Source organism: Pseudochaenichthys georgianus, chromosome 18, assembly GCF_902827115.2.
Source record: "Pseudochaenichthys georgianus chromosome 18, fPseGeo1.2, whole genome shotgun sequence".
Classification (NCBI taxonomy): Eukaryota; Metazoa; Chordata; class Actinopteri; order Perciformes; family Channichthyidae; genus Pseudochaenichthys; species Pseudochaenichthys georgianus.
Window position 1 is genome coordinate 18,626,844 of NC_047520.1, and position 26,155 is coordinate 18,652,998.

At 44.2% G+C, this 26,155-nt stretch overlaps 2 protein-coding genes across 13 annotated transcripts in view; one reads left to right on the forward strand and one right to left on the reverse strand.

The window, feature by feature from the left end:
- Positions 1-12,010, reverse strand: part of LOC117463389 (uncharacterized) — a 42,652-nt gene extending 30,642 nt beyond the window's left edge. The window contains exons 1-2 of the mRNA XM_071206516.1: positions 11,848-12,010; positions 10,030-10,232 (exon numbers count right to left, since the gene is read on the reverse strand). Coding sequence (XP_071062617.1) covers positions 10,030-10,232; positions 11,848-12,010 — 366 coding nt within the window. The remainder of the gene's footprint in view (positions 1-10,029; positions 10,233-11,847) is intronic.
- The window catches only part of LOC117463686 (adhesion G protein-coupled receptor L3-like), a 236,490-nt gene that overhangs the window by 7,408 nt on the left and 202,927 nt on the right, over positions 1-26,155 (forward strand). The window lies entirely within an intron of this gene.

Below are 26,155 nucleotides of genomic sequence, written 5' to 3' on the forward strand. Positions count from 1 at the left end.
AGCCTCACTGCAGCTCATTCAGCCAAATAATAAGCAGCAGATAACGGAGCTGGAGCCCAACCCCCCTCTGCCCCCCCTCAGCATGGAGCTGGAAGACGGGGGGCCTCTTCCTCTTGTCTGCCCACGTCTGGACGTCACCTTGGTTCAAGGGCTGCATCGAGCTTCTATGTTCTGAAGGACTGAAAACTCCAGCTGTTGTTCGGAGACCCCCCTCCTCTGGTTAATGCCAAACACACCTCGAGGTGCTGACAGGGAGTGTGTGTTTATTTTGGCTAATGATTGCAAGCAGAAATATGCTTTAGAGTCAAAAGCTGTGTCAAGTAGCACTACAACGGAATGTGACATGTGAATGTGTGTTTCACGTTATGTTTTTTTGAACACCTCAAATATCGTTTTTTTAGATCATATTTTCTAATAAAAATACGATTAAATGATACGTAGATCTACAGAATAGTTATTGTCAAGTATTTCCCATTGTAAAAAAAGCCAAAAAAGGCTGTTTTAGCTCAAATATGAATCTTTTCTCTGCATCATATTAAAGTGAATATCTTTGTGTTAAGGATTGACAAAGGTGACATTTAAAGACATCAGCATGGACTTTGAGGATAGGATAAACATCTTTCATTATTGTTAGACATTTTATTGACACAAAAAGTAATAATGATATTTATATTACAAACAAAGTCTGATGAATGTTGATAATATTAAAATAGTGTTGGATTTTTAACCAACACATGCTGGATAGCTGCAGATGGATTTCAAATGTTTTTTTACTGTGTGATATTGAATGAATCTTCGCTCTCCCCCTTTAAGCCCCATTACTTTCTCCTCACTCTCATGGAGTTTTGTCATTCCATAACAAGGTTCACCGTCTCCCATTGTCTCGCTGCAGCCTCCCTCTGAGTCGCAGTATTGAGTAGTTCTGCTGGGTGAGCGGTGCCATAGAAGATCCATACATCATGCTGCAGACAGACTGACAGACAGTGGGAGTGGAGACGTCAGACCCGCCCCTCTCTTACTGCTCTCCACAGTGCTTCTGCTTTAATATCCCCCCTCTTCCTTCCCCAGTGCACTTGACATGCTCATGATATAAATGTGTTTATGGTGAATGGTGCAGGGATAATTATGCGTCCAATACATGTTTTTTAAACCAGCTCCGAGGATGCTTTCATAAATAGATATTTGTTCGACTGCCACATTATAATTGCTTCACTCCTGTATGCATGCAAAAATTGACAGTTAGATTAATCTCATCAAAATGTTAAGCTTTTATAATCTTCTCATGGACCCCTTTTACTCTCATACATAATAAATGCAGCTAAAAGTCAGCCTCACTGAGCTTTAGCTTAGCACAGTAGCATGCTAGCCCCATATGAAGCTGCTGCATGCCACCAGACAATGAGCGCTCTAAGGTCAGCGAGGGTCCGCCCTTTATGGGATTCCTGCCCATAATGATTAATATGGAAGGTGTAGTTAATGCCTTGGAAGTCATCAGTGGAATGCTGCAGTTAAAGCAGTCATTTGTAATCCAATTTCATTACACCTGTGCTTACGTTTTCTCTTTCTTAAGGGATTGTTCTCTTTTACTCCTATTCAGTTTTTGCTAATGACCAACCCATTATCGATTGGTATGGATGGACAAAAAAAGATTGCTTTGTTGCAGCATTTCTTATCAGTCTATTCTCTCCCAAAGCAGTAGAAATGACAGAATCCCACCACTACTGGCGGCTTCAGACCAAAAGTCCATTTAGTTTTGTTGTCACTTTGTGAAAGGCTAGGCTTCTGTAATCTTGTTTATGTTTTTGGTCACGAGTAAGCCTCCCTAAGCCAGCTTTGTGTCCAACACAGCTGGAGAGGCCTTCACAATTTCAGCAGAGCAGAAATAATTGGTCCATTGGCTGGGAGGCAGCCATGACACACAGGTAATGTTTAATGTCTGTGTCTCAGCCGGCGATAGCAAGATATTTATACTCTTTGTGTTGCCTTGGTAAACATGGATATACAATGGTATGGAGCACTTTTATAGAAGGCATTTTGGTTTGGTTTTTGTGCCAATTGTTTAAAGTGATAATTTCCCAGTTGGGGTTAAATTGTGACCTCTTGGAATCTTCAATTAAGTACCTTTTATCTTTTCCCTTTGTTTGTTTTTTTCCTGCTGTGCATCATCTATCCCTGCAAAACAAATAATCCAGTAATAATAACTTTTCCTTCGATACAATAACAGACCCTAGAGAAACCTTTTCCCATCAATTTAGCCCTCTTGATTCTGAGCACACTACCTCCATCTGACGGGGACTTTTGGATTGGAAAGTCTCTCGTAGCCACTTTTAATTATACTGGCAGTAAAGGATGAAACTGAGCGGGATGAAGTGCTTTTTGTGCATCGATTTTCCTCCGGGTACATAGATGCACTGGAGAGAGGGAGAGACAACTGTAACCTCCTTGATCGCTGCACTGCAGGAACACAAAGGGGGGGCTCCAAGCAAAGGCCCTGCTTTCTTTTTAGTATAATGAGAGCATGTACATCAAACCAACCTCCTCATCTAATTAGGAAATTCCATTGAATAAGAAAGCAACTCTGGAAAGAGGCCACACAGGCACTTTACCTTGATGGAGTTTTGATGGTTTCTGTGATCTGTTTGGACATCTGACAAACTTTGGCCACCCTTTGGTGTGTGTTTTTGTAACCTGGTCGACAAAGTGCGGTTGTAGACGGATCCTTTGAGCTCTCCCCTAGGGATTTCTGCCTACTCCAGGGATCTTAAGCCTTTATTTTGGCAGAATCTCACCTCACCTGGGTATCAGGAGAGTGACTGTCACCTTCACTTCCTTAAGGTCCCGGCAGGATTCCTGCAAACCATGAAAAGATGACAGCCTGGCTTTTGTTTGCTTGTTTTCAGATGACGCTTCCCCCTATTTTCCTTGAGAACTTCCTCTGGCTGCGTGTTTTGCAAAGTCGCACCAGCAGATTCGACAATTCGTCATGCATAAGAAACCCCACTCCGGCTGCCATCTGTCCACTTGTGTCATTTACCATGCACCGCCAGTTTGTTGTGGTACCCATTACCCTTATACAATTTTGATGGCATGCAAAATATGCTGAACCCATCTCAAGACCTCCCAGCCTCACTCTTTAAAAACTCATTCCCAACCTATGCGTGACCCAGGTAACAGAAACCAGAAAATATACGGACTGTCACCATATTTAGCCTCTGAGGCTTGTGGAAACGTTTGCCATTTAGTGGCCCGGTATACTGTTACCTCCACTGGATGGCTGGAAGGAATGATTACGGCCAGTCAAACTGAAATATGACTTTCCCCGACATGATTCTTCGATGACCTAACAAATTCAACATGCCAAACCATATCAGATAAAAAACCTAGGAGGGATTGCTTTAACTACTTTAGAAATCATGCCATATTCAGGAGCCATGTTTACCTACAATAAGAAAACTAAAACATAATGGAAATAGGCATGAAACAAATACAAGAACATCAATATTGGACTTTTTCTGTAAAATGCTTAGACAGCTTAATAATGTGGCTATGGTAAGAACAATTAGACCAATTATAATTATTAAATGGCAATCACATTGCATTTATGTGACTGGATACATTTATTCCTAATACTATGGACTGTAGTCGAACAAGAAATTGGAATTACACATAAAACGTCTGACAATATATCCAATTACAATAGGGAAACTGGGGCATAAGAACACTGAAACAATAAGGGAATAAGGTGTTTAACCAACCAAAGAACATCAATATTGTACTAGTCTGCAAAACATTCCTTTGTAGAAAGCAACATTATCGTGTTGCTGTAGTTACCCTAAATGTTGGAACAACACCTGCATTGTGAGCTCTGGATTCTCTAATATGGACATTGGGATGAATGTGTGCCAATGTCTCTGCTCTTGTTGTAGCTGCTTCAAAGATCCCACTCCATTAGTATGCAGCTCCTGTTTCAGTTGAACATCGAGCGCTGGTAACCACAGCACACTGCTGCTCACCAGTATGATTGTTTCTGGTTTCTTCTCCCACCCCCACCCCATCTTGTATTCCCTCTTTCATAGCCGCAGTCCCCCTTTTCCACTTGCATTGCAGTTCCCAGTTCAGATTGACATTTCTGGTGACTTGGAGGTGGTATTTGAGGTGCTTTAAGAGTGACGCATAAAGGTCATCCATACTTTGTTCTGTACAGCAGCAACAGCATATACTGGAGAAGAGAGGTGGACAAAGTACTAGTAGAAAAAGTGTTGAAATACTCTATTAGAAATAAAAGACCTGTGAGATACAGGGATGAGATCCGGTCTTGGATGGAAATGTCAGATTATTTGACTAATGTGAATCTTGAAATATTTAAATGTCTTAATTTTCCAAATGCTTCTACTTCCTGACATTGTGTGGCCTTGCATCAGCGATGCTAGTTTCTCCAACTATTCATTCACTTCAATCACATATGCTCATTGCAGGTGACCTGATGGCAATCTCTCTCTGTGTTCAGGAAGAATTGAACACATTTTCACAGCCTATATTGCAACATTAAAGCAGCCACATGCCTTCACCTCAGCCACTAACATAACATAATGTAGTGCAGGCTCACAGTGATAGAAAGATGCCTATCATTCTTTTGCAGAGCTTTTACTCCCCTCTGGGCGACATGTTTAATATGACTCCACAAATGTGATTTACTGGGCAGATAGCCTCGGGATTCAGAGGTCGCTGCCTCAGAGAGGCCTCCTGTGTGTAGTATGTGGCACCGACGTATGTAGGTTAGGTTATCTTTATAGCGAAAGAATCCTAACAGAAAAGCTACAACCACCAAGGGCAGAACACATTTACATTTTTCCAGATTATTTCACAATGTCCAGCAGTTTCTTCCATCCTTATTTCCTGAAAGCATTCTATTTCCGAACATCAAATTCACGTTACATGTTTTCCTTCTTCTCTCATCCCTGCCCTTTCTATATTCATCCTCCATTCAATTACTTTTCTGTTTCAGCAGAGGCTCGGTCTATACTATATTGCTGCATGGTGCTACCCCACAGATTTATGTTGGAGCTGAAGGATGGCTGTCCAATTTTCTGCATGGATAGCAGAGCCGTTGGCATTGTGTGTGTTTTAGAGCTCTTGTCAGATGTGCGTTAAGGACGTATGGAGCACACAGCCATGTAATTCTTCCAGACAGTGGCCATTTCTGTCACATTCTGCCATTAGCTTGTGTATCGCAGTGATTTGCGGTGTGTGTCTTTCTCTGTGTGTCTGTGTGTGTGTGTGTAAATATATTCTTGCGGCTATATTTGAAACTATTATTTAGTAACTGTGGGAATGAGCATCTTTCTTTCTTGTAAAAGGAGAATCAGAATCATTAGCCATTGGTCTTTTTTTCTTTATTTTATAAAAGGGGCAAATGTTCTTTCTCCTTCTTTAATAGTTCTTAAATAGCAGACTTTATCATTGTATGGTTGACAGGCCGCATTGGTTTCCTTTCAAATCCAATGGGATTTCTCCATTGGATTTAGGATTATTGCAGAAGACAATCTCTGTGGCAAACAAATGTTTATGGTAATTACACGTTTTGTGCAGCGGGATCATCTCCCCAAATGAACACCACTTTATATTTATTTTAAGTAAAAAGATAACATTGGGCTATAAAGAAACTACAGCATGGTCACATAATTTCGCGTCATTGCCGCTAAGCTAAAGGTGGCTAATGTTGGGCTTAATGACATTTAGTAGTGTCATTTAGACCCTTAGCGTCTAAAGGGTGGGATATTTATTTATTTATTTTACAAAATGTTATTCGCCTAATAAGCCCTATACCTCCATTAAACCAAATGTTTAGCCTCTATATCCAAGTTGTGTTTCAGAAGTCAAATCTGCAGGCAACCTCAATCTGTCACAGCAGTAGACGTCTGTGCAGCATGGGGTCACAGCCCAATACTGTGCTGATGCAGTTATAGTTGTGTCTTTCTTTGTAGTCACACTGAAAGGTTGACGTGCCCCCAGCTGACTGCCCCCTCCTCACAGGGGTCCTGCGATATCTCGCTTGTCTCCTTCCAGGCCTGAATGGGCACATTGTGCTGCTTGCTGCAGACCACTGGGTCCTCCACACACACCTGTCAGGCCATGTCCTTGGCGCCTTGGGTGCTGAGACACTCCAGAGCCCCCCGCTTCACACATGGTTATTGAACCCTGCACACACACACACACACACACACACACACACACACACACACACACACACACACACACACACACACACACACACACACACACACACACACACACACACACACACACACACACACACACACACACACACACACACACACACACACACACACACACACACACACACTCTTAAAAGCAGCCGTATATGAATAAATAAACACATGTGGTTACGCTGTTAAGACACATACACAATTGAATTTCACATAAACACATGCATACACACACTCTTTCACACACTTTATTGGAAAAACACCTCTCTTTCTCCATGCCAAGGTTTGATTCAGTGTGCAGGTCGGCCTTAGAACTCAGAGGGTCAAGTTCCATATTTGTCAGGGTGGGGGGGCACAGGCCGGCACATGGAAACAGGATTGAGAAGTAAACTAGCGAAACTCGATCCACTGCCTCAATCAGCTGCACATTTTCTGTTTGAGAGTCGAGAGGGGAACTTATGCGTGTTTTACATAGCTGAAATCATAACCAACAACTTATTGTAATCAATTCATAATCTTTAAGCCAAAACAGTTGCATGATTAAACTATTTAGTAGAAAATAAATGGCAAACATATCAGTTAATAAATCATTGTATTTGCTTTTTTAGAAAACCTTGTTGGAGATTTAATGTGAACATTAGCTTTTAGTTAGTACTTTTGGGTTTATAATCATTACTCATTAATATAAGATATTTGAGTCAAGTTATTGTCATCATTTTTCTTTATTTAAATCAAATCAATCCCATACAACTGTTTCTTGATATTGATTGATTTATATTTTATTTAAGGCAGATGCTATTTGCACCCGGGTACCCGTAGCTAACAATGCTATTTACACCCGGGTGTCCGTAGCTAACAATTTTATTTATACCCTGGTGTCCTAGCTAACAATGCTATTTACACCCGGGTGTCCATAGCTAACAATGCTATTTACACACTGGTGTCCGTAGCTAACAATGCTATTTACACCCGGGTGTCCATAGCTAACAATGCTATTACAACCTGGTGTCCAGAGCTAACAATGCTATTTACACCCTGGTGTCCGTAGCTAACAATGCTATTTACACCCGGGTGTCCATAGCTAACAATGCTATTTACACCCGGGTGCCCGTAGCTAACAATGCTATTTACACCCTGGTGTCTGTAGCTAACAATGTTATTTACACCCGGGTGTCCATAGCCAACCCAGTCTCATGGCATTTCGTGTTCACCAACGCGATTTTTAATCTATTGATTCGTGTTCACCAACACGATTTCCCCCTTTTTTTCGTGTTGCACAGCACGATTTTAAAAGCAATGTATTTTTACGGGTAATGTGTTTTGTGCCTGCAGCACGTCTTTTTCTCCAGTCGGGTCGTGGAAGACCGGAAGCTGTGTGATTCATAAAAACATGTTCTTACTCAATATCAAGCCACAGTTATTGCTTTTATTTTAAATCGTATAATTTCTGACTTTTGTTGCTGTCTGTGAGGAAAATAAATGGGGCTCAGAGCCTCAGAATACTGAAATCTGTATTTTTTAAATCTTTTTTTCCTTCTCATTTGTTATTATTTTCAAAATAACACACTGTTATTTACTCACCAATAACACACAATTATCCTTGCTTTTATTTATTGCTTTAATTTCATAATCTCGTGCTTTTTTGGCGTCCGTCAGGAACTGAATTTCAAAATAAAAATAACCGGAAACCGACGTAGGCATTTCGAGCGATTACCCAAGATCATCAGCTATGGTTTAAGCTCGCTGATTGGATGCTTTAGCCGCAATGCATGCTGGGATTTGGTGTTTATATGATATGAAATCCGGAAAACATTTTAAAAGAATAAAATAATACTTAATTCCGAGTGTTCTTGCTTTTCTCTTTGAAAGTCATCACATAACGGCATTGTAATACACGGTTCGGCTGCATTACATATTACAGATCTGCCGTAGTTCTTTATTTATAGAGTGTCACAATCTTAAGGAGAACCCAAATGCAGCACTCGAGAAACCAAGGAGAATTGGTAATATACTTTATTAGAGATTCCACTGGATCGGAGGAATACCAACCGGGCAGTATAACGCACCGGAGGACAGCGGGCAGAAGGTGAGTCAGGGACAGGCAGAGGGTCAGGGAGTAAGCGAGGCGGTCAGCGTGGATACAGGCAGGGTCGGATAACAGGCCAGGCAGGATAGTCGAGGGACAGGCAGGATCAGGAAACAGGCAGAGCAGGCAGGTCGGGGACAGGCAGGGTCGGAACCGGGTAGGCAATCTAGTTTTGAACGCGGGAGAGACAAGCATGAGGCAAAGTACAATCTGGCAAAGAGTGTGTGTAAGGTGCGGGTTTAAATACTGGCAGAAGCTAATGGGTGCAGAAGAGAAAGAGAGTGAGTTAACGAGTGGGTGTGGAAAACAGGTGAGACAGGTGAATGGAAAACTACTGGTGGATGATGGAGCAGACTATGACAGAACCCCCCCCCTTAATGGACGGATCCTGACGTCCCTAAATGCTAATCTACAGATGAGGGTGGGAGTTGGGATTAATACTCATCTGAAAAAGTTCTTTCCGCCTCCCTCTCCTGCCCCCTGTGGGAATCTGCATCCTCATCAGAAGCCTGCCCCTCGCTGTCCTCCTCTGAAGAGCTGACGGTAAGAGGAGAGACTCTCCCTGTGTCTCTGCCCATCGACGTGACGGTCTTAGATGGTTGCTCGGGATTACGCCGATGGAACTCCCTGATGAGCCGGGGGTCCAACACATGACGAGCTGGAACCCAAGACCTCTCCTCAGGGCCGTAACCCTTCCAGTCCACCAGTGCAGAATTCCCTCCAGAACACCGAGGTAAATTGAGGACCACGATCGGAAACCACATCAGTAGGCAGCCCATGGAGCCGGAACACATGGAGCAGGACCAGCTCCGCCGTCTCTTTAGCTGAGGGGAGCTTGGGTATCGGCACAAAATGAGCCATCTTACTGAATCGGTCTACCACCGTCAAGATGGCAGTGTGTCCGTTGGACGGTGGCAGACCAGTAACAAAGTCCAAAGAAATGTGAGACCAGGGGCGATGAGGGATAGGCAGAGGTTGTAGGAGACCAGCAGGAGCTTGGTGAGAAGACTTGTTCTGATTGCAAACGGGGCAGGCATTAACAAATTCCCTGGTGTCCTCCTTAAGTGTTGCCCACCAGAACCTTTGCTGGACTACCTCCCATGTGCGTTGGATCCCAGGATGGCAGGTGAGTCTGGAGTTATGAGCCAACTGGAGAACATCAGACCTCAACGTCTGCGGAACGAACAGGCGGTTCGGAGGACAGGCACTGGGTCCCGGCTGGTCCTGCTGGGCGGCCTTGACCCTCTCCTCCACCTCCCAGATGAGGGCGGCGACGAGCTGAGAAGTCGGAAGGATGGTGTCCAAGCCCCTGGGAATGTTACCTCCCTCTCCAAACTGACGAGAAAGAGCGTCAGCCTTAATGTTCCGAGAACCAGGGTGGTAGGAGAGGGAGAAATTGAACCGAGTGAAGAAAAGGGCCCATCTAGCCTGTCGGGAATTCAGTCTGCGGGCCGACCGGATGTACTCCAAATTCTTGTGGTCGGTCCACACCAGGAAAGGTTGACTGGTCCCCTCGAGCCAGTGACGCCACTCCTCCAGAGCCAACTTCACTGCTAGCCTCTCCCGGTTTCCCACATCATAATTCCTTTCCGCTGGAGTCAAACGCTTTGAAAAGAAAGCACAGGGATGGAGTTTTTGGCTGTCCATTGCTCGCTGAGACAGGATGGCTCCCACCCCCATATCAGAAGCATCCACCTCCAAAACAAACTGTCTTACAGGATCGGGTACTCGGAGGATGGGGGCGGAGGTGAACCTGGCCTTAAGGTTCTGGAATGCCTCCTCAGCCGAGGAGGACCACTGGAACATAACCTTAGAGGAGGTCAGGGCTGTGAGAGGAGCGGCCAAGGTACTGTATCCAGGAATGAACCGCCGGTAGAAGTTGGCGAACCCGAGGAACTGTTGTAGCCGCTTCCGGGAATCTGGAACCGGCCAGGAAGTGACTGCATCAACCTTGGAAGGATCCATCTCGATGCTCCCTTGTCCCACGATGTATCCCAGAAAAGAGACAGAGGATGTGTGAAACTCGCACTTCTCCGTTTTAACAAACAGCGAGTTCTCGAGTAATCTCCTGAGAACCGCCTGGACGTGGTGCACGTGTTCTTTCAGCGTCTTGGAATAGATCAGGATGTCATCCAAGTAAACAAACACGTGTCGGTCCAACATGTCTCGGAGCACGTCATTTACCAACGCCTGGAATACTGCAGGGGCATTGGTAAGCCCAAAAGGTATGACTAGGTACTCGTAGTGCCCCGAGGTGGTGTTGAAGGCTGTCTTCCACTCATCCCCCTCGCGAATACGTACCAAGTGGTACGCGTTACGCAAGTCCAGCTTGGTGAATATGGTTGCTCCCTGCAACAACTCAAATGCAGAAGAGATAAGAGGCAGTGGGTATCGATTCTTGATCGTAATGTCATTAAGACCCCGAAAGTCGATAGGGTCTTGTCTTTCTTCTCTACAAAGAAGAACCCTGCGCCAGCAGGTGATGAGGACGGGCGAATAATCCCAGCCGCCAGAGCGTCATTGATATAAGTCTCCATGGAAACTCTTTCCGGAGCAGACAGGGAGTACAATCGACCCCTGGGAGGGCTGGTGCCGGGATGCAGGTCGATGGCACAGTCGTAGGGCCGGTGTGGTGGTAGGGAAGTAGCCCTCGACTTGCTGAATACTTCCTTGAAGTCCAGATATTCCGGTGGAACTCCTGTAACATCCAGAACTTGGCTGGGGTTCCCCGAGCGTTGAGGCGCGGCAGCCTGTTTCAGACAGATCTGATGACAAGAGGGGCTCCATCCCAAAATGGCTCCCGTCTCCCAGTCAATGTTAGGGTTGTGGCGGCGGAGCCATGGGTAACCCAGGATAAGCGGGATATGTGGAGACCGGAGAACATGAAACTGAATAGTCTCGTGATGGTTCCCAGACAGGAGCATGTGAACGGGTACAGTCTGATGAGTCACTGTCCCCAGCAGGTGACCGTCTAAGGCGTTGGCTGGAACTGGGCGAGATAAGGGAACCCGGTCTATTCCCAACTGCAGCATAAGCTCTTCATCCATAATACTCGCGTCTGAACCAGAGTCAATAAAAACTGCAAGAGCCTGAGAGCTATCCGGTAATAGCAACCTGGCGTGGCTCAATGGTCTCTGAGTGGGAACAAATCCAGGGGTTTGGCTCACCAGTATGTTCCCCATTACTGCTGAGCCTTGCCTTTTACCGGGAAGTGAGAAACAAAATGGCCGGCCTGGCCGCAGTAGAGACACAGGTTACGACGTCTGCGATGCTCACGTTCCTCCAAAGTGAGGTTGGTGCGACCCACTTGCATGGGCTCATCCCCCCCTGGTTGCGGCTCTGGAGTGAGGTGAGGAGTCGCAGCCAAACTCGGACGTCGGGGCGCCCAGGCATGTTGAACTTCCGCCGATCGTCGCTCCCGTCTCCGTGTCTGGATGCGCCGATCCATGTGGGAAGTCAGTTCAATCAACCCATCCAGTGAATTGGGCAGATCAAACGACACCAGCTCGTCTTTAATGTAATCCGCCAACCCACGCAGATAGGCGTCACACTGGGCTGCAGAATTCCAGTTGCTGAGGCGGCTCCGGGTGCGAAACTCAATGGCATAATCCACTATAGATCCATTACCCTGGCTCAGGTTCAATAGTCCTCCTGCAGCGTCTGGACCCACAGACACGGGTCCAAACACCTTTCGCATCTCCGCAGAAAAAGCGGGGAACGAAGAGCAGGCGGGTGTTTGTTGCTCCCATTCCGCTGTGCCCCACAGTCGGGCTTTCCCAGTCAAATGATTGACCGTGAACGCCACACGAGCAGCTTCAGAAGCGAAAGTGTGTGGCTGCAGTGCAAACAGGATAGAACAGTTCGTAAGAAACGGGCTGCAGCCCTCCGGTTCCCCGGCGTAGCGCTCCGGAGTTCCCACCCGAGGCTCCGGGGTAAATCCCATCAGAGGTGATGCAGAAGCGGGTGTCGACGGCATAGGAAGAGGCGCTGGAGTGGCCACTCCTGCCACTAGCTGCTGCACCGTAGCCGTTAGCTGCTGTAGCTGCGCAGCTAAATAGGTTAGCGTCTGGTCCTGTGAAGATGTAGCATGATGAGCCTCGGTGGCCAGGATGGTTATCGAGGCTTCCTGCCTCTGGAGAGCGTCCTCAACTCTCTCGAAACGGTCTCTTGGTGAAGAGGAGTGCGCTGGGTCCATGTTCTGGCCAGATTGTTCTGTCACAATCTTAAGGAGAACCCAAATGCAGCACTCGAGAAACCAAGGAGAATTGGTAATATACTTTATTGGAGATTCCACTGGATCGGAGGAATACCAACCGGGCAGTATAACGCACCGGAGGACAGCGGGCAGAAGGTGAGTCAGGGACAGGCAGAGGGTCAGGGAGTAAGCGAGGCGGTCAGTGTGGATACAGGCAGGGTCGGATAACAGGCCAGGCAGGATAGTCGAGGGACAGGCAGGATCAGGAAACAGACAGAGCAGGCAGGTCGGGGACAGGCAGGGTCGGAACCGGGTAGGCAATCTAGTTTTGAACACGGGAGAGACAAGCATGAGGCAAAGTACAATCTGGCAAAGAGTGTGTGTAAGGTGCGGGTTTAAATACTGGCAGAAGCTAATGGGTGCAGAAGAGAAAGAGAGTGAGTTAACGAGTGGGTGTGGAAAACAGGTGAGACAGGTGAATGGAAAACTACTGGTGGATGATGGAGCAGACTATGACATAGAGCCCTGATGAGAAGACCTTTGGAAAAACTGGAAGAAATGCCGCCGAAACGTAATACTTGACGTGGATCATAAATATATCAACAATTAAAGGTGGGGTAGGTAAGTTTCAGAAACCGGCTCGAGTGCACTAAAATTTGAAATTACACAGCCGAAAAGAATCCGCCCCTTTCTTCAGACTTCCTTACAGAGCACCTCCTCCAACACACATGAACGCGCAAATGACGTCAGCAGACTGGTGAAAGTGGCCGCCTGTTGCTGGCGAGTCATTGAAGTACTGCTGCAATGCACGCCCAATGGCGGCACGCCCAATGAGGGCACGAGATACATTTGTGCGTGCACGAGATGGAAGGCTGACAGACAGGGCGGCAATCCAATCCGTTTAGCCGGCCCGGCTTCCACAGATGAAATTTTTGTATGGATTTTTTGTCAAAGCACTTAAGATATTCATTGCTATCGGGATGTTAAGAGCATTCCATGGAATATAACAAAAAGTGTATCTCGAGCCGGTTTCTGAAATGTACCTACCCCACCTTTAAACAACATCTTCAATTTCTCTTCACACAATACGTCTCCTTGCAGTATCAACACTAATTCGGCTGACTTTTACATTTGATCTAATTCGTAGATAGGTTATATTTACACCATAACGGTGCACAGCTGATATAAAAGGACTACATACAGTTTTTAATTAACTATTAGTAGAGAATAACGAGTAATGAATATACTTTATTACTCGTTTCCATTCATGTCAATTGCAGATATATGTTTAGTCTTCTCAAGCACCAATTATCAAATATCTCTGCTGATTGTTGGAACTTGACAATATTTGATAGATCTTTTTTTTTCAAAGGTTGATTTTTATATTCTATATTTCTATCACAGACCTTCTACTTTCCCCCTATGAAAGTATGTACTCTTAATATTTTTTTAATCAAATATAACACGTAAAAACAACATTTCAATAACGTGCTTTAACCACTAGGCGGTGCACACAAGGTACACACAGCCATAATAACTTTGTATTATTAGTGTAGGACACTTATGTATGTACAACATCTGAAGATGTGTAGTTTTATTCATGCTTTCACATCATTTTACAGCATATTGCTATACTATTTCAGACTCAGTATTTACATTCTTATATTCAAAGAAAATCAGTAATATCTTTAAAAAGTCCTTTTATATCAGCTGTGCACCGTTATGGTGTAAATATAACCTATCTACGAATTAGATCAAATGTAAAAGTCAGCCAAATTAGTGTTGATACTGCAAGGAGACGTATTGTGTGAAGAGAAATTGAAGATGTTGTTTAATTGTTGATATATTTATGATCCACGTCAAGTATTCAGTTTCGGCGGCATTTCTTCCAGTTTTTCCAAAGGTCTTCTCATCAGGGCTCTATAAATAAAGAACTACGGCAGATCTGTAATATGTAATGCAGCCGAACCGTGTATTACAATGCCGTTATGTGATGACTTTCAAAGAGAAAAGCAAGAACACTCGGAATTAAGTATTATTTTATTCTTTTAAAATGTTTTCCGGATTTCATATCATAGTGCTGTCAAAATTATCGCGTTAACGGCGGTAATTAATTTTTTGAATTAATTGTGTTAAAATATTTAACGCATTTAACGCATGTGCAGAATGGCCCGCCCCATACGTGCCACCAGTGGCAACGCCAGGGTATGGCTGGGGTAGGCTACACCCATACCAAGAAATGGCTTAGCCCCACCATGAAAAATGATGTTAAAGTAAGCAAAATAAAGTCTGCCAACTCGCGCGGAGTAAATTGCACAGACAGCAGTTAGTAAGATTGATTGCAGCCACGGTTTTGAAAACTTTTGTCACGTAGTGATCGTCTTCTCAATAGAACATCTTTGATAACGGCGTGGTGTTGTTGCAGGGAGTCCCGACGGAGAATACTTTTGCTGTAGTACAGGGCAGAGCCATATAATAGTAATAATATGGCTCTGGTACAGGGGTGCACATAACTGGTACGCAGGTTATGTGCGTAATCTGAAATGCGTACCGTCACGTGTGACACAAAGCGCATTTGCGTACCGACGTACTTGTGAAGCTTTTCCAGAAGGCGGTTAGAACACCGGACGACAGAGTCGGTCTCCGTGTGCACAGACAGGGCTGCTGTTAACGTCGGTCTGTACAACGGAACTGTGCCAAAACTACGCCAACCGGCTGCGGAGGGAGACTCCCCCCTTCACTGGAGAACTGCGCTAAAACAGCTGATCACAACGTTCACACTCTGTGGTCACGAAGTACTCCACTAGCAGCCCCCCCCCCTCTGTCGACTTTCCTGAAGTACTCCCCGTTGATAGAAATCAACATGTAATGAATTAAGACCCCACGGTTTGATGATTGATAGGTGTGTGGGTTGTCTTTCATTTTGACACGCAGAAACATTTTATAATAAACATAGATACTGTATGTTAAATGGATATATCCGCCTTCTTTCATTTATCTTTCCATTCCCAACAATATACATAAATAAATGGCATATTTTGGACATAGTTCGAATGGTGATTAATCATGATTAATTAATTTTTAAGCTGTGATTAATCTGATTAAAATTTTTAATCGTTTGACAGCCCTAATAAACACCAAATCCCAGCATGCATTGCGGCTAAAGCATCCAATCAGCGAGCTTAAACCATAGCTGAGGATCTTGGGTAATCGCTCGAAATGCCTACGTCTGTTTCCGGTTATTTTTATTTTGAAATTCAGTTCCTGACGGACGCCAAAAAAGCACGACATTATGAAATTAAACCAATAAATAAAAGCAAGGATAATTGTGTGTTATTGGTGAGTAAATAACAGTGTGTTATTTTGAAAATAATAACAAATTTAGAAGGAAAAAAAGATTTAAAAAATACAGATTTCAGTTTTCTGAGGCTCTGAGCCCCATTTATTTTCCTCACAGACGGCAAAAAAAGTCCGAAATTATACGATTTAAAATAAAAGCAATAATTGTGGCTTGATATTGAGTAAGAACATGTTTTTATGAACCACACAGCTTCCGGTCTTCCACGACCCGACCGGAGAAAAAGACGTGCTGCAGGCACGAAACACATTACCCGTAGAAATACATTGCTTTTAAAATCGTGCTGTGCAACACGAAAAAAAAAGGGGGAAATCGTGTTGGTGAACACGAATCAATAGATTAAAAATCGTGTTGGTGAATGCTATTTGTACCCAGGCTACACATTAGATACTGTTTTGGATGTATAGGTATCTATGGAAATGTTTCTTTGATGACTTCATTGCCTTGTGCTTCTGGGTCAATTGTAGTTCCCCTATGGTGGATGTATAAAGACACATCTTATCTTAGGCACTCTAGCTATTTACACCCGGGTGTTGTACTCTATGCATCTCTTCTTGCTCTTTCTGCGATTGCTTGGTAAGGTTACCCTGAACATCAGGGACACAAACACACCTGTGCTATATTGTGAACATGGCTGTAAGGTATGTCCCACAGACCCCCTGAATGAAAAGGGGCTAATTATATCTGCCCAACACTCGGAAAGAAGTTATGAGACGTGATGAATTTTTAGTATGTTTATTTACAAAATACCACAACAGTAAACAGTGACTAACAAAGCAATGATATATAATTGTGCCCCGATCAGTCTAATTTAATATGTAGTCCCTGAGGCTCTTCATGTGGGTCCAGCAGCAGAAATATCATTGAATCAATACAAACATAATACATTTATTAATCCTGTTTTGATATTCTTTCAGTCTTCCTCTCTCTGAGCATGTCTCTATGGCCTTGGCCGGTTACTCTCCGTGGATGTACCTCTGCGTGTGGCGTTAGCATCACAGGAAAATGCCTAAATGGCTCATTCTGAATGCACACAGCGTGCACCCTCGTGAAGGACCTATGATGTCAAGTCCCACTACTGTCACCTATACAATTTTCCTCTCTATTGACTTTTATGTTGTGCTGCAAGGTTGGTCATGGTGGTGGGGAATATGTATGTGTTGCAGATAAAGACGAGGAGGCAGTTTATCATAATGATATTCCCCTGCAGGTAAACAGCAGAGGGGAACATTTCCACAAGAGCGTTTGACAGCTTGTTTTTGACGACACATTTCATGCATTTAGTATTATGGTCTGTAGACGTAAAGCTTTTTTTAAATGTGACTGTGAGCCGGGATATCCAGGTGAGATCATGTGAAATATGGTCCTGGCTTTAGAAGCAATCTTGAAGAAAACATGATATTTGCATAAATATTCAAACACATGAGCTTGCATACACCAACCAATGAACAATTTAAATGAGGTGCCACCCTAGCTGAATGCATTATATCTGGAGACCATGTGTGGTGTTCAGGCACTTCTCTCTTTTATGTTTCCACAGACAAATGGGATAAAAAACATGAATACACATGCGTTAGCTACATCATTTTCCAATTAAGGCCAACTAGAGCCCTTGTATCAGGTAGTCTTAGGGGTAAGAGCTGCATTGTTTGGTGTCTCTTATCAACACTTCTCATTGTATGCCGAAACAGAGTAAGAGAGAGAAATGGGGACTCTGGGAAAACATGGAAATATGATAGATGGAAATAAATATAAGGAAAATATCTACGGGAGTGTGCGCTGAGAAAACGAAGAGTCTACTGACACTAAAGAATGAGGAAGTAATATGTAAGAATGCATTGTCCTGCTGCAGGTGCCAGCAGCCCCAGTCTATTGTTATCTGCTTCCCTGAATTTAATGTGACCCTGGGGGGTGAGGATGCTGCCCATGCATTATAAATGCTGCCCATTGACTTTCATTGGAAAGCCTCCCCTTCCCTCGCAATGAACTGACTGGCTTTGATTACTTAACTGATAATAGCAGAGCAAAGTAATTAGTGTTACATTTACATGAACGGAGGTCTTTGATGCAGTGCAACACAGTTGTTGGAAACATACCAAAAATGTAAGTTGTATCTTATTTTCGCAATGTTATCTCATGATTCCTTTTAATCTTATTGCAGATTTGCTGTAAGCTAGCTAGCTAACGTACAATTATGAAACAGTCTAACTCTGAAGCTGCAGGGCCATTCACCGAATGGAAGTGTTTTGGGTTGTTGTAGCGCATTGGCCCCCGTCACCATAGTGATGAGTTGTTCACTGTGGATTTGTTTAATACATTCATATTTCTCCTCACAGTGTGTAATAGTACATTTGCTGAAAGTTTAGGGTTTGTTATACTAGAAGTGCAGTTTACCCGAGGGTGCAAAGACAGCCTTTATTCAGCCTGCTATTTTCTCTCTGAGAGGCACTCATTGGAGTAATCTGGTGAAATAAGTAGTGGAATAACAGTACTACACTCAGGAGTATGTAGGTTACTGATTCAAGGGTGCCTCCTCTTGTAAAGTATTCCTCCATTTCAATACGTTCTCTCTGCTCATTAGCCATATCTGCTGTGCCTGTAGCCTCTGCACACACAGGCCGCGTCAGTTACAGCCGTCGCCCAATCGCCGGTCATTTAGTTTAAAAGCCCTGCTCTGGCCGATTACAGCTTTTGTTGTGAGGGGCCGTGACTACTGTAACGCGGGTGTTTGGGTCAGCGCTGGGCACAATAGCTTAGTTACTCTCGCTGACTTCCCTCACTATTGCCTCTCTCACTCTTTCTCAGCACATTTTCCACTTGGCTGATAAAATAAAGCCACTCTTTGATGAGCTTTCGCGGCGGGCCGCGGGTGCTGTGCCTCAGTAAATGCTTTTACAGAGACACACCAGGCTGTCGGCTCGGATCAGTCATACAGTGGCTGCATGCATGCACCTTGCTCCGTTGGGTCTCTTGTCTCCTCGTACCCAATTTTTGGACACACAACGATAAGCTGGTGCTTGAGCTGCTAATGTATTTCAAGAATGGCCCACAACTTTTTAGCCTTGGAGGCAGGAAACTATTGTCACTCCTGCCCTGTTTCTCTTCACCTGGTCAAATTCAGGCTGCTGTACTTTCCATCATGATTAGCTTGAAACAACATGAAGTCAGAAGTTAGATAACCAGCAGCTGCAGAGAAGCAGATGGTAAGTGCAGACAATTAAATAAACTGCAAATAGATGGGGTGGGCATCCTGTAGAGCTGCACAAGATGAGTCAAAGATGGCGATGACATTGAATATTGCGATTAACAATATCATTCTGCTGCTTCTAATACATTTCTAAACTTGTTCTATTGAAAAAAGGTAAAGATATTATTTCCAACATTCATTTATCGTACAAATTGAGCATTTATCTGAACAGAAAAGGTACAAATAATAATAGAATAATAGTTCAGAGATACAGTGCTTTGCACACTGTGCCACAATGAATCACTTTCAGGGTGTGAAGTCAAATTTGGGTGGACGTGCATGGCAGGGAAAGCAGGACAACCAGCCTGTGTTTCATCACTTTGTAATTTAGAAAACAGAGAACAGTACTGTGATGCAACATCTGAAGGATAAGTAGAGAAGAGGGCCAAAGGCAAACTTTTCAAACAATTGTTTTTGTGTTAATGCTGCTTTAGACACTACCTACATACATGTCTGCAAAAGGGAGTCATTACTTGCAGATAAAGACAAGGCAGAGTTATCCAACAACACTCGTCACTATGTCTGAAGTAATACTGGCATTTTTGTCCATGCTTGCAGCCTTTTACATTAAACGATTTTTGAAAATATTTGAATGACCTTTAGAGCCTGTTGATGTTGTCTTCATACAACAACATAATCAATGATATAAAGATTTGTCCTCAAGTTTTGGATGATGCTTGTACACTCACATTATAGTTGGTAGCATAAATGAAGGCCTCTAGCTCAACTCATGGGAGGTAAATACTATTTTGGTTGCAACATTTCTCAGATGAATACCAGATATTCCCCCCAAATTGTTGATCTCTGTGTTGTTGCATTGAAACTCAAAACATTCCTGAATAGCTCCACATTTATGCTTTCATTAACGAGCATCAGTAACCGCAATATCTCAGTGTCACATCGGGTCCTCCTAACCGAGGACTTCAATAGAGCTGAGTAACTCTGGTATGAACATCCGAGAGGATTATGGCGCATTTCCACTGCAGCGGGTAGCCCCGTTTAAGCGTCCTTAATCGTCCTCAAGCGGCCTCAAGCGGCCAGACCAGTTTTTTGGTGGCCTTTCCATATAGCATAGCACCGGCTAGCGGGTACTTTTTCCCTCTTTTTCTGGCCCCATAAAATCGTGGTTCTATCAGGCCAGGGCTGAACTAGTGACGTCAACACTCTCGACTGCTGATTGGTCAGAGAGAATCGTCACAAGATCGCGCGCGAGATCATCCCTAGTGGCGCATATCTAGAAGCGAAGCTTGCAGCATTTTTATACACAGCATTTTTGTAAACGGAGGAGCTACAAAAAAAGGCAACGTCAAAGAAAAGCACACCGTGGTCGACCGAGGAGGTGACGACGTTTCCTACAATCTCATTGGGGATGATAAAATCCAGCGGGAGGCTCGACGGAACAACTCGAAATGTGCCCCGCCTACACTGCGTTACTACCCCAGGTCCTAAACTGTAATGGCAATGCGCCACGGCCTCGGACGGCCAGCGAGGCAGCCCGAGGCCTGAGCGAGGACGCTTAGGGACGCTTAATCGGGGCTACCCCGCTGCAGTGGAAATGTGCCATTAGAGCATGGTCTACATTTCTCTGGCCCTCAACTCATTGAAGATATTTAGGAATCTTCATCTGCCGCCATAACTTCCACACAGATTTGTATTAGAAGATAACAGATGTATATGTTCCTGCTCCGTCAGAGAAGCAGTGCAGATTGCTTTTGTAATATATCAATGTGTAACAAATAAAATGTGGTCCATAGCTGTGATTACTGAAAACTAGGTTTGGCCAAATGATGGAACATTGAACTGCCCAGAATATGATTTGTATTTGTTCTATTGTGCATGGACTTAATCTCTCTGTTTGTGCTTTTAGTTGTTGCAATATGCTGTGTGTTCCTCTCCAATCACGGTTGACCAAAATGAGCTCCAGAGGTTCCTTTGAATCGACCTCCGGCTTTCTGCCAGTCTCACATCTGATCAGACATGATGAAGAGCAGATTTGAAGAAGCACTTGTTCAGACACCAAGATTATTTGGTCATAGTGTCGAGACGATTTATTTGACGCTTTTTGCTCATTTTTAAAGCATGGCCCAGTGCTACTAAAATATGTTAACAGGCAACCCTGATAGGTTAGAGTACAATCATATTTGTCCAATATCTAGTTAATTTGCATAGTATACACAGCACTACTGATTATTCTTTTTAATTTTGGCTTATTATTCATGACCCTAACCTGCTCTGTGCACGCCTCAATTACTCTGCTGCTCATCTCTGTTATGATCGCTGTTGAGATTTAATTATAAACATGTGAAGATAGTTTGCATCACAATAATGAAAGGGAGAGAGGTGGCATGTTTTTCAGCAAAGGTGGAAGAAAGGTGCTATTTTATTTCCACTCAATACAATTGAAATGTTCCTGCGTTTATGTAGCTCATTAAATCAGCCGTAATTAAAGTGAACCTGTGCACAGTGGCATCAGAGCAGTAGCAAAGGGTTGTATTGAATATGAGGAGGAAGAGAGAAAGTGGCACATGAAGAAGAAAGACGAGGCAGAGCAGGAGAGTAAAATGTGAGGGTGGGACAACGAGGCACGTTAAAGGTGACGAGGAGGGCAGTCATCAAAATGCTAATGTTGCATGGGATATTTACTGCAGAGTGTTAATGCAGTTTAAAACGGGCTCTTTGTCCTGCAGCCCCTGTTGGGCTCTAATAAATCAGCCATTAAAAGCTGATGTGAATAGCTATTCATACAGCCGCTCTGTCGCCCACTGAGAGGCAGACAACAGCTGAAACATTTATGAGAAGATGCCACTTAATGCTGGAAGACCCAGAACAGACTAAAATATGGTGTTTGTGTGAGGTGCCACTTTGATTACTAAGACCTCTGGCATTGATAAATCATCTATCTTGTAGTTCTTCAGAGTTGATTTATGTCATGGTTGTGCACAGGCCCATTAAAGATGACTCTAAGTCATGATCGCAGACATTAGAAGTTCTTCCTGCCAGACTGATTTCCTTATTTATGGACACTTTCTTTGTGAGGGATATGTTTTGCCGCAAAGCAAACATATCTTATCGTGAACATTTTTACTAATATTGCATATGTCGTATGAATCATGATATTCGAAGGGATGATGTTTGCATCGTTCTTTATAACAAATCAATTGAATGTAGGAAAAACAGATCGATCTGTGTCACGGTTGTGCACAAGCCTTGTTCAGTAATTATGTCAACAAGGAAGTTAACTTTAAAGAGCCTGTGACACGGTTTTCCCCCATCATCCAAACGCATCAATTTGAGTACATATTGTCCCCTTGAAAACCGTTACTGAACTGATTTTGGATATTTGTACTTTGATAACCATTAATCCTTCAATGTTGACAATTTTCTGGATCTTCTCGCGGATTCTTCAAGTCCCGCCAAATGATGGGTGACGTCATTGCGGGCACAGCGCTCCAGCTGCACCGTCCAGGATCCCAGCATCTGCATGTAAACCTTTATATATACAGTCAGATGTAAACGCACGACGGCGCACACAGCAGCAAGCTCAGACAGCGATGACAGGTTAATGTTGAACGTGTCTGAGAGCTCATATGAGGCTGGAGGATCGGTTTATGTTGTATCTGTTAGAAGTTTAGGGATGAGGTGCGTCAATATGGGCGATCATACGGTCATGTAGCCAGTGGGACTGGGACTAAAAATCATCCCGGGACTCTCGACCGGCCCACTTCGGTACCTCTAGTAAATTGTCAACGGGGGGAGTGGGGGATGTCAGGGTGCTGTAGATAGTAAATGTAAATATGTAAATATTTGTGTCACTGCATCCTGGTAAAATACAAATATAATGTATAATGTCTGTGTCCTTGACATTAGCGCTGCTAGCCACCTGTGCCCTGTACTACGAAGCCAGTTCAACAGACCCTGGATATGTTTGAGTAGCAAACAAACTAACAACAACAAACTAACAAACGAGATATCGCTAAGCGGTCCTACGACGCTGGTTATCAACTCGGTAAATCAAGCCAGGTGTTTCTCTCTCCAGCTGAGAGCGCGTTCACGTCTAAGACACGAGTGGATCTGACTTTCATTACATTTGTTTCGAGTGTTTCGTCAACATAATGTGTTAAATAATACTTCTGCATCCAGTCTGTGACACTGTGAGTGTTGCACGGCCAGATGAGGCTGGAGAAGCTGACTCAGATAAGGAAATATATGATATATTATGATATTATATGATCGATGATCTGATTGATGATGTAATCTGAATGATAAGTGCGACACGTCGGCGTCTTCTCTGCATACGGCAGTTTAAACTGTATTTCCTTTATCCTGTAATATGATTTGAGAGATTTAAACTCCGCACACTGAGTGGATCTCTTTTCTATAGACGCCGGAGGCGGGCAGCGTCAGGTAAAAGAAGTTATTTAGCCTTCTCAAACCTGAGCCTCACGCGCCGCCTATGGGGGATGTGCTAGTTACTTATCCGACCGGCCCACTTCGGTACCGGCCCATCGGGATTCGTCCCGATGGCCAGTCCGCCGCTGCATCCACAGTCCGCCACTGCACCCAGCCCACGTAAATTGTCAACGGGGGGAGCCTCGCTGCGGGGAAACGGTGGACCTAGTGTCCCGATCGGAGTGGGAATAATAATAATAATCCGTGCATTTTATCCATTAATTTCCCCAACATTGTGGTAAAAAACCACACGTTTAATCCACGTTGTTGGTGTACTACAACTACAAAAAGCATCGGTTTGTTTTCTCATCAGGAAATGCAGACCGGCTCAAACAAACGATTTTTAATCATCATCCTCACTCATCATTTAATGTATCATATGTTCGCCGAATTGACATGAAAGCACTAATAAATGTAGTTTCATCCACTTGAGTTTATAACCACAAAAATAATCGATTTGTTTTTATATCACATCCGACGGGAGGAAATTCAGCAGCTCTCACTCCCGATTTGTAATCCTAATGTAATCATCATCTTCACCACGATCATTTATGTTTATGTCGCCGAATTGACATGAAAGCACTGACAAATATGAATATACTGTAGTCAACTTCATTACAACGTTATTAACGTGCCTAAACTCAGTAATTCACCATTTCTACGCATGACAACACACTTTGTCCGTGTTTGGCTCTCGAAGCGTTCCCGCATTGACGTCACTTCCGGCTTCCCCCAAAACTTTAAAATGAGTGAAGGAATTTCCCCGCGATGTTCGAAATTATTGATATTTAACGGAACGATATCGCTTTTTCTTTTTTAAACTGACGGTTCGAGATTACTAGTAGCCCAATATTTCATTGCACAACAGTTGTTGGGATGCTGTCACAGGCTCTTTAAGTCAGACATTCAAAGTACTTCCTGCTGAACTGTCCTGCATTTTACTTGCAGTCAATATGTCAGCTGCACTAGTTTCCGTGTGTCTTAAAGAGGCCCTATTGTGCTTGTGGGTGGTATCCCCTTTCCTGTAGTGGTTTCTATTGGTTTGTAGATGGTCTGCTAAGGGTACAATCCCAAAGCTCAATTCAGACGGAGTTTATCCCAGTCTCCCCCACACACTCCCTGGAGGAGACTTCCTGTTTTAAAATAAACCTTTGAATTTAAATTGTCATATGGTCAGAAATATATTTCTTGCAACATTCTACCCATTTGCATCACACATGAATAAAAATGAGCAAATATAAAGACCTTTCCAACAGTCTGCAGCATCGTAACATTTCATTTATTCATGAGATTTCACATGTTGCCTTTATGATCTATTACACCTCTTACGTTGTGACAATGTGATGTTGTTCATCATGTTTTACTGAAACCTTCTTCCTCTCTGTTTCCTTCAGGATGAGCATGCTCTGACTCTCTGGAATGTGATATTGTGCGGAGAACACTCAAGAAGCAACAAGGTACGTCACTTATTTTGAATGAGCATCTCTGAGGACATGCCCCCCCTCGACGCAGAGCAGTAATGAAGGGCATTCATGTGGCCAATCATGCGGCTTCTTCGCTGTGTGCTATGGGATGTTTATGAAAATGATTCATGAGAGGTACTCCTTTCAGAATGCAAATCTGTGGGACATCACTCTGAGCCTTTTGATTTCTGCCGCCAGCGATGAGGAGGGTTTTTGGTCGGTAACCATACGCATCCGTGTTTGGATTTCATTCCCTGATGCAAATGATGTTTTCAGTGTAATCATGCAAAAGCACAGCTGGCTTCCATTCCTTCTAAACCTCGAGTCTCTTGCTTTGCGCGTGCACACACACACACACGCACACACACACACACGCACGCACACACACGCACGCCAACTGCAGCATAAGCTCTTCATCCATAATACTCGCGTCTGAACCAGAGTCAATAAAAACTGCAAGAGCCTGAGAGCTATCCGGTAATAGCAACCTGGCGTGGCTCAATGGTCTCTGAGTGGGAACAAATCCAGGGGTTTGGCTCACCAGTATGTTCCCCATTACTGCTGAGCCTTGCCTTTTACCGGGAAGTGAGAAACAAAATGGCCGGCCTGGCCGCAGTAGAGACACAGGTTACGACGTCTGCGATGCTCACGTTCCTCCAAAGTGAGGTTGGTGCGACCCACTTGCATGGGCTCATCCCCCCTGGTTGCGGCTCTGGAGTGAGGTGAGGAGTCGCAGCCAAACTCGGACGTCGGGGCGCCCAGGCATGTTGAACTTCCGCCGATCGTCGCTCCCGTCTCCGTGTCTGGATGCGCCGATCCATGTGGGAAGTCAGTTCAATCAACCCATCCAGTGAATTGGGCAGATCAAACGACACCAGCTCGTCTTTAATGTAATCCGCCAACCCACGCAGATAGGCGTCACACTGGGCTGCAGAATTCCAGTTGCTGAGGCGGCTCCGGGTGCGAAACTCAATGGCATAATCCACTATAGATCCATTACCCTGGCTCAGGTTCAATAGTCCTCCTGCAGCGTCTGGACCCACAGACACGGGTCCAAACACCTTTCGCATCTCCGCAGAAAAAGCGGGGAACGAAGAGCAGGCGGGTGTTTGTTGCTCCCATTCCGCTGT